This window comes from Microcaecilia unicolor, chromosome 13 (assembly GCF_901765095.1).
Source record: "Microcaecilia unicolor chromosome 13, aMicUni1.1, whole genome shotgun sequence".
In the NCBI taxonomy this organism is placed as follows: Eukaryota; Metazoa; Chordata; class Amphibia; order Gymnophiona; family Siphonopidae; genus Microcaecilia; species Microcaecilia unicolor.
In genome coordinates, this window is record NC_044043.1 from 62,957,792 (window position 1) to 62,970,855 (window position 13,064).

Consider the following 13,064-nt stretch of genomic DNA (forward strand, 5'->3'; position numbering starts at 1 on the left):
ATCTAATCAACAACCGAGGAGAAAAGCTGATGCATCCTCTTCCACTGATCAGGCTAACTGCCACCACAGAGCCCTTTGGTTCATTACTACAGTGGAGAAAAATAGAGATGAATGAACTGAGTCCTGTCTAACCAGAAGGTTCTGCATTCAAGAAAACAGAAGCAACAGCAAGATTAAGATGTTATAAGCCTTCAACTCAGAAAACAGTGAGGCTATGCTTACTGCAAAAGCATGCTTTCATCTTCTTACATTTAGAGCTCCAGCAGAAGTTGTTTTAGGTAAATGTAGTGATTCCAGTAGATGAGCTGTGGAACACTGCTGCACTTATTTCATTATGCTGGACTTAAAATCGATATCTACAGCTAAGTATTACAACCAAGTAGAAAGGCTGACGTGAGTATTTGGAATTTTTAATTTAGGTTTGTTTTATTTAAGTTTAATGTTAACTTCATGCTGTGTTTCAGTAAGAACAATTACAGATTCTGTATCTGTGGCTCCAGTCAGATATCCAGTAGTACAAATTAGCTTCAAGTTACACATACTGAACAAAAGATAGGATGAGCGAGCGAAAGAGGGAGGTTGTGGAAGAGAAAAAAAACCCCATCCCCACATGCAGGCTTTTCAAACGTCACTTTCAATGCTAACCTGCTTTGAGGAGGGGAAGAAAAAAAGTAGGCAAGAATGAAGTGCCATGGATTGCTGAACTGTTACCAGCACACACATTTTCGGCAACATTTTCATACAGCATGGAAACAAATATTCCAATGTAACCTGCACCTTCAAAACTATATAATCCCACTCATTTTAAACAGTAAAATGTAAACACCAGCACCACATACATTCTACAGTGCAACAGATTCTAAGGGTGTTCACTTGTAATATCCACTTCTAAAGGTTGTTATGCTGGATGGCGTGGAGACAAACCAAGTAATGCTGAAAGCGCCTCTATACAGTCCTGTTAGTAGTGTCTGAAAGAACCTAAAATGGTTAGCAGTAGCAATAACCAAAGAAATTCACTCTTGCCATTAAGAAATCTTAAACTGAGTGTAAAAAAAAAATAAAAATAAAAATAAAAAAAATAAAATATTATAAATCCCAACAGGGTAGGAACCTAAATTCTGAGAACCAGTGTAAAAAGTCAAATCTGATGGTCCTCAGTGACATGGGAGATATTTTCTGGGAGGTTAGGGATAGAGATGGGTTCTCTTGGCCATGTTCTCTCACTGGTTTTCATCTTCCACATCCTGCAGTGCTTCTTTATTCTGTTCTTCACCTGCAGAGCACAGTCAAAGAAAACACAGAATCAGCTTCTGCCAACAGGGTCTCCATGAGAGTCTTGAACATCTAAAGTAACATCTGCACTTCTGGTATGGAACATTTAGCAATAAGGCTATTTAAGACCACTTGAATGGGCCAATGATTGGATGCAGCTGTAGAACTTTTAAATGTAGCTCACTGACTGGTTTCTGGGGCTTTTTTCCTTCCTATTTTTTTGGGGTATTTACATACAGATTACTCAACATCAATAACAGCAGAGGTGTTGTGTGCATGGTGGTATAAAATTCCACATTTTCTTAATATAATTAAAACATATACTTTAAGACTAACATCTTGCACAATGCTACCAGCTATCTATAAACACCTACGTTCTCAAGTGCTGTTAAGGAGTCAAGGACACAGAATACATAGATGCAGCCATTCATTTTATTTTCGAAAGGATAAGAAGATTTGTAGAACAGTTAAGTTTCCTTAATGAAAATTTTATTACCGATACCATAAAAAACTAATGTGCAAACACTGATTAGTAGTTCTGAACTAATCAGTGTATTCAATTCATAAACCTCACCTTCATAGTAGATGCCCAAATAATTTTTTAAATTAAATCTGAATTTCCACTTAGGAGTATAATATAGTTATTACTCTTATACAATGAGCTCCAATGGAAATAATCAGTTCTAAAGTCTTAAGACTAATTACCAGTTACAAATGGTAAAGAAGCCATTCCACTGCAAGCTCAATTAAGAGTGGCATGCTATAAAACAAAATATGGTCAAGTTCACTTCTGGTTTATTTTTTAAAATTTGGTTACAATATGCTATTAGTTAAATACTTACCAGAATACTGCTATCTGCTATAACTCTGCAGGAGTTTCCTCAGGAGAATACACTTCTCTGCACATAGCATGGTCAAAACATTTACCTCATGAAAATAATTTAATATTCATTTCTCACCATGGTTTCTACCCCTCCACATAAAGCAGAACAAAATTAAAACATATTTAAGCACCCCATAAACAGAGCCAGTCAGCTTGTAGTAAAGTTCGATCTAATTGGATGGCTGGCTATCCAATCAGACTTCAGAGTGAGCATGTCCAGGGATTCAGGAGGTAAGACAAAATGAAATTATTTAGAAGTTTTAATTTTATTAAATTGATTATTAAGAGCCTAACCCAGCAGTTCCCAAAACTGGTCCTGGAGGCACCCCAGCCAGTCAGGTTTTGGGGATATCCACAATGAATATTCAGATATATTTGCATGCATTGCCTTCGCTGCATGCAAATCTCTCAAATATTCATTGTGAATATTCCAAAAACCTGACTGGCTGGGGTGTCTCTAGGATCAGGTTTGGGAACCACTGGCCTTACCCATAAACTAATTCAAAATGGTTCACAAGATCTGAGAATGCTCTGCTTCACACTAAGCAGCTACAATAATCCACACCAAGAGATGGGAAATTATTTCATGCCAAATTATTTTTTACTTCCATCCCTCCTGCCCAGTTAATATCTATCAATACAATTCTGCGCTTTTCAGTTATGATTCTCTAGAGCTATGACAGGTCCTACGTAGAAGGAACAGCGACTGGGCCTGGGATAGAGTCAAAGGTACAGGACGCATAAGCAGAACAGTGCAGGCAAGATCACTGAAAAGAATTAAAAGCTAATAATTTAACAAGCCATTAAAATGAGTGGAGGAGTGGCGTAGTGGTTAGGGTGGTGGACTTTGGTCCTGGGGAACTGAGTTCGATTCCCACTTCAGGCACAGGCAGCTCCTTGTGACTGGGCAAGTCACTTAACTCTCCATTACCCCATGTAAGCCGCATTGAGCCTGCCAGGAGTGGGAAAGCGTGGGGTACAAATGTAACAAAACAAAACAAAAAAAAAAGTAGAGTTTTAGGAAAGAACAGTTGGGTTTTCCTTTAGGAATCTATACAGCAAGGAAAGAAGGGAGAACAACAGAATGAACTGGACAAGTACAAGCATGAATAAGCAGTGAGATGGCAAGAAACTTGTGATCCCAAATATTCCCAACTCACTGTTTAAGAATAGGAAGAAAATGGCTGTTTGATAATAACAGTTACCTTCTTTAAACCACTACTAATTTCAGACAAAAGATTCACTCAAAGAAAAGTCCACAACATTGAAATAACGTCTTTTGTAGTTATGCTCTCTTAGCTATGTTTATTTTATGTTTACTAGACCAAGACCAGTCTTACTCAGCCAACCAATAGGTTCTTACCTTGGTAATTTTCTTTCCTTTAGTCACAGCAGATGAATCCATTACGAATGGGTTGTGTCCACTTACCAGCAGGGGGACATAGAGAACACTGAAAACCATAGTGCCTCTAGGACAGATAGCTCCATCTGCCTATCAGTATTTTGAAGCTTCCAAAGCAGTGTTAAACCGCAAAGTAGCATAACATGAACTTTCCTCACAGCGAACGAACGCCCCAGAACAGGAGCAATAACACAAGGAGGGACAAACTCAACCTCCTGTAGTAGAACAGAAATCCTGAAGACTGTTTTCCAACTTCTCCCAATGAGGGAACATGTCTGTAGGAAAAACTGAACATAAAACAGAGTCAATCAGGGAGGGATCATGGATTCATCTGCTGTGACTAAAGGAAAGAAAATTACCAAGGTAAGAACCTAATTTTCCCTTCCTTGTCATCATCAGCAGAAGAATCCATTACGAATGGGATGTATCAAAGCAATCCATAGATAGGGCGGGAACAAGCCACACCACGCGCAAGCACTTGTGCTCCAAAAAGCGCGTCCCTCCTGGCAGCCACATCCAGCCTGTAATAACGGGCAAAAGAGAGCTTTGAAGCCCAAGTAGCTGCACTACATATCTCTTGAAGAGAGAGTGCTCTCCCGTCTCAGCCCAAGAGGAGGAAATCGCTCTTGTGGAATGTGCCTTAAAGGCGTCAGGCGGAGGCCAGCCAGATAGCAGATATGCAGAAAAAATGGCTTCCTTAAGCCAACGGGCTATAGTGGCTTTAGACGCTGGAGACCCTCTGCGAGGACCTGACAACAATACAAAAAGGTGATCAGAGGTCCTGAAAGCATTAGACATCTGCAGATACTGCAACAGAGCCCTGCGCACATCCAGAAGGTGCAACTGCCCGAAAAGATTCCGGAAACTCCTCCCTAGTAAAGGAGGTCAGATAAATAGGCTGGTTTAGGTGAAACGCTGAAACTACCTTAGGCAGGAAGGAAGGCACAGTACGTACCGTAACTCCGGACTCTGAGAATTGCAGAAATGGGTCTCGACAGGACAGCGCCTGGAGCTCAGACACCCGTCTCGCCGATGTAATGGCCACCAAAAAGACTGTCTTTAGAGTCACATCCTTCTCTGAATCTTGCCTCAGTGGCTCGAAGGGCGAACACTGAAGAGCCTTTAATACTAGCCCCAGGTTCCAAGCCGGACAAGGGGCCCGCACAGGAGGCCACAGCCGAAGCACCCCTCTAAGAAACCATGCAATGTCCGGATGCGCAGCCAGGGAGAGGGCAGCCACCTTCCCCCAAAAACATGCCAAGGCTGCCACTTGAACACGCAGGGAATTATAGGCCAAGTCTTTTTGTACACCATCCTGCAAAAAGTCAAGTATTGGCGAGACTGAAGCCCGCATTGGTGTGATCGCTTTAGAAACACACCAGGCCTCAAACTGGCGCCAGATCTGAGCATAGCCAACGAAAGTGGAACGCTTGCAGGCCTGCAAGAGAGTGGAGATGACCTTGTTAGAATAGCCCTTGTCTCTCAATTGCGCCCTCTCAATAGCCATGCCGTAAGACCAAAGCGGCAGGGATCCTCCATGGTCACCGGACCCTGCGTCAACAGGTTCGGTACCAGAGGCAAAGGAAGGGAAGCCTCCACCAGCATCCGCCAGAGGTCCGCATACCATGGCCGCCTGGACCAATCCGGGGCAATGAGGATCACCACTCCTTGATACAGCCGAATTCGCAGGAGTCGCCCTATAAAGGGCCAAGGAGGGAACACATATAGAAGGCCCAGGGGGGGGTCACGTGATGCGAGGGAGCTGAACGGACGTCCGAGAACCCGGCTCCGCTACTGACTCCCTCTATCTTTAAAATTAATCGGCTTAACTCCCGTTTTCAAAAATCTACGACCCGGACGGAGACACAGTAAACGACCCGCGTTTAGATCACGAGGCTGCGAGGAGGAGAACGCGGCAGAGAGAGCGGGGAATGCCCGTGAAGTCACAGAGGCCTAAAAAGTCCCGCATGCTTGACGCGGAAAAAAAAATGGCGGCGGTTAAAGAAACCGCGGGAGAAGCGAGCCAGCCTACCGAAGTTTTTCAAGAACTTATACAGCAAGTGACGGCTATATTAGAAGACAAGCTGTCCAAATTTCAATCTTCAGTGGAGCAAATCCGGGAAGCAGTGGAAAGACAAAGTGCGAGACTCCAGCAGGCGGAAGAAAGGATCTCCAGGCAAGAAGACAGAACGGAGGTAGCAGACACCCGAATAAGCGGGCTAGAGCGAAAGTGTGAGCGCCTGGAGCAGCAAATCGACGACCTGGAGAACCGGAGCCGAAGAAATAACATCCGGATAGTAGGGCTCCCTGAGTCGGTGCAGGATAAAGAACTGTGGAAGATCATGGAGGAATGGCTCCCTGAACAGCTGGGATTACAATGTCCGGGAAAGACCTTGCAGGTTGAAAGAGTCCATCGAATTGGGGCGCGCAGAGAGGGGGAGAGCCGCCCCAGAACAGTTATAGCAAAACTTTTGAATTATGCCAGCAAAGAAAAAATACTACTGGCTTACAGGAAGAAAGCAGCGCTGGAATACAATGGAAGTAAAGTCTTGCTATTTCAGGATTACTCTGCTGTGGTTTCGGAGCAAAGGAGGAAAATGGGACAGCATTGTAAGCGCTTGTTTGAAAAAGGGGTGAAATTTGCCCTACTCTTCCCGGCTAAAGTGCGGGTGATGGCTGATAATAAGGTACTGTTTTTTACTGACCCCAGCGAGCTGGCAGCATATGTGGAACGCATATAAGGGATTTAAAGAACAGATCAGCTATGGCACCTGACTTGTGAAAGTACAACAAACTGGATTATAAGTACAATGTGTGGGGAAAAGAAACTTGCGATTGGACCAGAATAAGGCAGAAATACACACGAGAAACTGTGGGCCTTAAGGATTAATCAAACTGAATTATTAGAATTGTGAAGACCCTAAATGTTGGATTGACCAGACCCGTGGGAACAAGTGATCAGTGGTTGGTGCCCATGTTGTTACTTCTAAAAAAAAAAAAAGGGACATCTGACCAGATCAAGGGAACACCAGGGAGGTGACAGTCCGCGGTAGATGGAAGGAAGAGCCCTATGCCAAGCTGAAGAAGCACTGGTAGTGATCCACGGACCTGGCAGAAGAGGACAGCTTGGGAAGAGTGAGCCAGAGGTTGCTGGAAGTTAAGTTCTACATGCGGGACTGGATGTAAAGTTGAAGTGGGTTTGAAGGTTATTTTTTGATGTATAAGTGTTGAAAGGAGCAGGAAAATGTTGGCACTCCTTACTGTTTTTGTTTTTTGTAGATTAGGATGTTGCAGGGGAAGGGGAGACTGGGGTAGAAGAGAAGGGGAGATAGACACAGAGAACGGGAGAGCGCAAATTAATAGGGGAAGCAGGAGTTGTGAGTGCGGGGGAGTTAGTGGTAGGGGAAAGGAAATGTTAAGGTTAAGGATTGCATGGATGGAAGTGTGTGTGTTGGGAAATTGGAATGTAACGATTGGTGAGGGAAGGGAGGGGGGGAAGGGGGGGAGTGGAGGGGAGGACAGTGAAAGGGACGGGGGGCTGGGGACAGTTCTGGCTATTAACATCACAAGCAACAGCATATCGGGGGGCTGGAAGATCGTGATTGAAAGGAGAAGAGAACCCATAACTTTACGTACAGATTCCAGACAACAAGACTGGTCTGGAGGCCTAGCTGGGGGGCCTCTGGACAGAGATATACAGAGTATTGGTGAGTCTAGAAATTATCAACAGATGAGTTGAATGGCTAAACTAAAAGTTGTGTCATTAAATGTAGACGGGGTACACTCACCAATAAAGAGGGCAAAGGTACTTCAGGCGCTCAAGAGGCAAAAGGCCGATGTGGCACTGATACAAGAAACACACTTAAGTAAAGTAGAACATCTTAAGATGAAAAGAGATTGGGTGGGAGACATATATTTTGCAGCATACAATGGGAGGCAAAGGGGAGTAGCCATACTAATAAGGAAAACAATTGCATTTAGCTTACATAAGATGTACCAAGACCCGGAAGGGCGCTTTGTAATAGTGACAGGATCTTTGCAAGGTATCAAGGTGGGACTATGTAGTGTATATGCACCAAATGTTTATTCTCACAAATTTTTTACCGCTCTGATAGCCAAATTAGTAACTTTTGATGAATACCATCTCATTGTAGGAGGGGATTTTAATATTACAAGTGACCCCTCTATAGATTGCAAACCCCCAAGGAAGGTGGGGCGGGGACATGAAGAAAGGGGGGTAAATTTACTTATGAATGAGCTGGGGCTGGTGGATATTTGGCGCCTCCAACACTTAGAAGAGCATGATTATACTTTTTTTTCACACCCGCATGGAGTTCACTCGCGCCTTGACTACCTGCTTGTGTCCCACTCAGTCAGCTTGATAGTAGAACAGACTGGAATTGGGGACCCCGATGTTTCTGATCATGCCCCAGTGTGGGCTGAAATGCGGTGGGGGGAGAGGAAGAGGCCGACAAGATGGCGTATGAATCCGGCTCTGTACCAAAGTAGAGAATTTAAAACTTACTTGCGGCAGAGCTGGACAGACTACGTCGCTGAGAATGATGCCCAGTCGGTAAACCCGAGAATTTATTGGGAGGCAGCGAAGGCTGTACTCCGAGGCAAGATTATCTCTTACGCTGCCTCGCAGAACAAGCGGCGGAGCTCTCAACTTACAGAGGTGTCCGGGAGATTACGGGAAGCTCGTAGAGCTCTCATCATCTCTCCCACAGAACATAATAGACAGACATATGCAGAGTGTAGGAAGGCAATGCAGGAGATACTGGATGCAGGAGCGCTATACAATATCAAATTATATAAATATAAGCTGCACCAATGGGGGAATAAAACAGGTAAGCTCTTAGCAGCCTTGGTGAGGCAGAGGTCGGGGAAGCAGTATATAGGTAAGATCCGAGAAGCGGAGGGAACAGTAACTACAGACCAAATGGAAATAGAAAGGGAATTTGTGCGTTATTACACAACACTTTACAAAGCGGGCCCTTTCTCAGAGGAAAAGTGTATAGAGTTCCTTAGAGACGTAAACTTACCCTCGTTAACTGAAAGCCAGAAAGAGATGCTGAATGCACCACTACAAGGGAAAGAAATGCAGCGAGTAATAAAACGCTTGCAGCTGGCTAAAGCCCCAGGGCCAGATGGTCTAGGGACAGAATTTTATAAGATCCTGCAGGATTTGCTCATTGAACCCCTTATTCTCATGTGTAATGAGGTGAGGGAAGTGGGCGGGATGGGACCTGTGCTGAACCATGCACATATTACAGTCATCCCCAAGCCAGGGAAAGATGGGGAGCAGGTTGGATCCTATAGGCCCATTTCGCTGCTCAATCAAGATCTTAAGTTGCTGGCGGCGGTATTGGCGGATCGACTGAGCCAGGTGGTGCCTCATCTAGTTCATCCCGACCAGGTGGGGTTTGTTAAGGGAAGATACGCATCGGCCAATATCTTAAAAGTAAGCCGAGTGCTACTTGAAGGTGGGGGGAGAGCAGGAGATGCTATACTGGCCAGTCTGGATGCCGAGAAGGCATTCGACAAAGTAGTGTGGGAGTACTTATTCTGGATCCTGAGGCACTTTGGTATTCAGGGAGAGTTTCTACAATGGATCACAGCTTTGTATAACAATCCCACGGCGCAGATTATCATAAATGATTCCCTTACGGATACTTTCCCCTTACGGGGTGGTACCCGGCAGGGGTGCCCGTTGTCACCGTTACTTTTTATTCTGACATTGGAACCCCTGGCGGCTAGAATACGGCAAGAACCCAGACTAACAGGACTACGAGTAGGGGGTGCAGAACACAGAATAAATTTATTTGCTGACGACATGCTTTTGATGTTGGATAAGGCGTCGCAAACGCTGCCACTAGTGATGGATATCATTAAGGAATACGGGGAATTTTCTGGGCTCAGTATCAACTTTGGGAAGTCAGAAGCGTTGCCCATCAGTGATCCTTGCACATGTCGAACACCTGGGGAGTTCCCTTTGATGTGGGCCCAAAAGGGCATCAAATACTTAGGAGTGTTCTTAAGCGCAGATCAGAGCTGGATGTATAAAAAAAATGTGATAGACCGAGTGGAGGAAGTAAAACGGCTTTGCGGAAGGTGGAAAGACTTGCCTATAAATTTTATGGGTCGGATTGCTTTGGTTAAGATGGTAATGTTGCCTAAATTAATATACCCCTTACAAATGCTTCCTTTATGGGTACGGAGGAAGGAGGATAGCCTGTATAGGAGTGTGATAAGTACTTTTATCTGGCGAGCGAAACGATCACGGATTTCCTTTGTGAAACTCACTCATACTCGTAAACAGGGAGGTCAAAAGTTGCCAGACTTAAGAACATATAATGTGGCAGCGCTGATGCGGTGGATTCATGAACTGCAGTCAGGAGAGAGTTTTTATGCCACTACGGGCTTCTGGGAGAGCTGGTGTGGCCACAATGACCCGTTTGCAGTATTGGAGTCATGGGCGGTACCAGGAGCCAAAAAGATAGTGAATAACCCATATGTGGCAGCGCTGCAGAGGGCCTGGAGATGGTGGAGGGGACATGGCGGAACAGCGAGAGGAACCAGCCCATTTCTACCATTAACGGGCAACATGGCCTTCCCGGCAGGCCAAGGGGTATCAGTATTTAGTGACTGGCGTGAAAAGGGGTGTAGATTTATAGGGCAATTTAGGAAAACGGAAGAGGAGGCTTTCCCAACGTTCACCGAAGTTAGGGATGAATTGCAGTTGCCGAGATCGCACTTCTTTGCATACCTTCAAATTAGAGATTACGTGCTGAGTGTGGAACGCAGGAGCCGGGAACGGGTGCATTTCACGCAACTAGACAAAATGTTTTTGCAAATCCCGCCCAAGCTAAATAGACTGTCACAATGGTGCCAATTAATTCGGGAGTCACAGGAGGCGCCACATGTCCGGCAGTTAGCAGAGATTTGGAGTAGGGACACGGGTGAGGAGGTTACTGTGAAACGGCTGAGCACGGTCTTTGGGGGGTTAAGCAAGATTACACCAAATGCAGCCCTACAGGATATACAATACAGGATTTTATACAGAGTACATATTACTAAAGAGAGAGGTAAAACCATGGGGATGTGGGAGGATGATGTTTGCAACAAATGTGGGAAAAGTGTGGGAGGCTTTTTGCATTCATTTATGGAGTGCCCGAGCCTACACAAGCTATGGGTAGGAGCGCTGGAAGTAATTGAAAAGACGTTACAATGTGAAATGGAGTGGAAGTATTCAGCTATTTTAATGGGCTGTAAGGAATCTCTTGGACAGCAAGGACTGGGTGTGGCTCAGTGTAGATTTGTGCTGTTGACTGCATTATTGGTGAAGAAATGCATTTTGCAAGCTTGGGTTGACACTGAACCTCCACCTTTGGAGCGGTGGAAGGCTCAAATGAAGGACATGGCCCAGTGGGTGAATATGACACTAAAATTTTCAACAGCACTCGGCAATCGCCAGTATAGAGATATATGGGGGAGAGCGCGAGATCTGCTCATGGCGCCAGACCCGGATTTGCAAAGTAAAGAATAGCCAGATAGGGGGGGAAGAGGGAGGGAGGGCAAACGGAGGGGGGGGGGACCTCATTCACAAGGGAAGGGATTAATAAGGGAGGAAACACAAAAGCACATGGGGACCAATACATATGTCTTGTAGATGCATAATTTGTACTGTTGTCCTTTCGATTGCAATGAACTGAGTGACGTTGAGCTGCAGGTGGCAGCAGATGTTTATATTTGTCTTCATGATGCAATAAAGAAATTTTCAAAAAAAAAAAAGAAGGCCCAGGGGTCAGGGTTGAGCCAAGGCATCCAACGCCGAGCGAGGATCTCGCAGTCTGCTGAAAAAGGACGGGACTTTGGCATTTGTGCTTGAGGCAATAAGATCCACTAAGGGGTTCCCCATTTGGCACAGATCTGAAGGAACAATTCGTCTGCCAGTTCCCACTCCGCAGGGTCGATTTGATACCTTAGAAAGTCGGCTTGCACGCTGCTCTGACCTGCTATGTGAGCTGCTGACAGAAGCTGCAGATGTCGCTCGGCCCAGTGGCATATCCGAGCGGTCTCTGCGGCCAGTGCTTGACACTGAGTGCCGCCTTGTCGATTTATGTAGGCCACTGCTGTCGTGTTGTCCGACAGAACTCTGACAGCCAGTCCCTCCAGAGTCATGTGAAAGGCCGGAAGAGCCTGGAATATCGCTCTCAGTTCCAAGCGATTGATGGACCACCCCGTTTCCTCGGGTGTCCACAGACCCTGGGCATAGCTTCCCTGGCAATGTGCTCCCCAGCCCTTCAGGCTGGCATCCGTTACCACCAGGCAACAATTGGGAAGCGCTAGCGGCATTCCTCACCGCAGCATGCTGAGAGCCACCACTCCATACTGAGTCGGGCCGCAGGGAGCCACGTGAGTCTGCGTTGATAATCCTGGGACATAGGAGACCATCATTGAAACAGGGCAACCTGCAGAGGTCTCATGTGCGCTCTCACCCATGGCACCACTTCCAAGGTGGCCGTCATCGACCCCAACAGCTGGACAAAGTCCCAAGCTCGTGGGCGAGGCATCCCCAGGAGCAGACGGACCTGATTATGAAGCTTGCACCGCCTTTGGTCGGGTAGAAAGACAAACCCCGAGGCCGTGTCGAACCGGACCCACAAATATTCTAGAGATTAAGAGGGGTCAGGTGACTTTTGGGAATATTGACGACCCAGCTCAGAAATTGCAGTACTCAGACCACTCTGGCTGTTACATGACGACTCAGAGTCTGCTCTGATGAGCCAGTCGTCGAGGTATGGGTGAACCCGGATACCCTCTCGCCTGAGAAAATCAGGTACTACCACCATTACCTTGGAAAAGGTTCGGGGAGCTGTTGCGAGGCCAAAAGGCAAGGCCCGAAAACTGGAAATGATTTCCCAACACCGCAAAGTGGAGGAACCGTTGGTGCGGGGGCCATATAGGAATGTGCAAGTAAGCTTCTTTTAGGTCCAGAGACGTGAGGAATTCTCCTGGCTGTATCGCCGCAATGACGGAGCGCAGGGTTTCCATGTGAAAATGCCGCACTCTTAGTGACTCGTTGACTTTCTTTAAGTCGAGAATGGACCGAAAAGACCCGCCTTTTCGCGGCACCACAAAATAAATGGAGTAACGACCGCGGCTGTATTCGGCAGGAGGCATAGGGATCACCGCTCCAAGGTGCAACAACACTTGTAAGGTCTCCTCTACTGCCGCCTGTTTGACGGCAGTACCGCATCGGGACTCCACAAACACGTCTCTCACCGGGGCACCGAATTCCAATCGGTAACCTTCTCTGATCAGGTCCAGGACCCACTGATCTGAGGTAATCTTGGTCCACTCCTCGAGAAAGAGGGAAAGGCGTCCTCCTACAGCTGTAAAGGAGGAGTGGACCGGCGTCCCATCATTGTGGAGGACGGCCCCGAACTCCTGGCCTTGAGCCTGCTGCTGCGGAGCGTTTGTCCGAGCAAAAGGAGTTCCTCT

At 46.2% G+C, this 13,064-nt stretch overlaps 1 protein-coding gene across 1 annotated transcript in view; it reads right to left on the minus strand.

The window, feature by feature from the left end:
- Positions 1 to 394: 394 nt before the first annotated feature.
- YWHAE (tyrosine 3-monooxygenase/tryptophan 5-monooxygenase activation protein epsilon) overlaps positions 395 to 13,064 on the minus strand; it is a 147,780-nt gene continuing 135,110 nt past the window's right edge. The window contains exon 6 of the mRNA XM_030185580.1: positions 395 to 1,273. Coding sequence (XP_030041440.1) covers positions 1,221 to 1,273 — 53 coding nt within the window. The 3' untranslated portion in view covers positions 395 to 1,220. The remainder of the gene's footprint in view (positions 1,274 to 13,064) is intronic.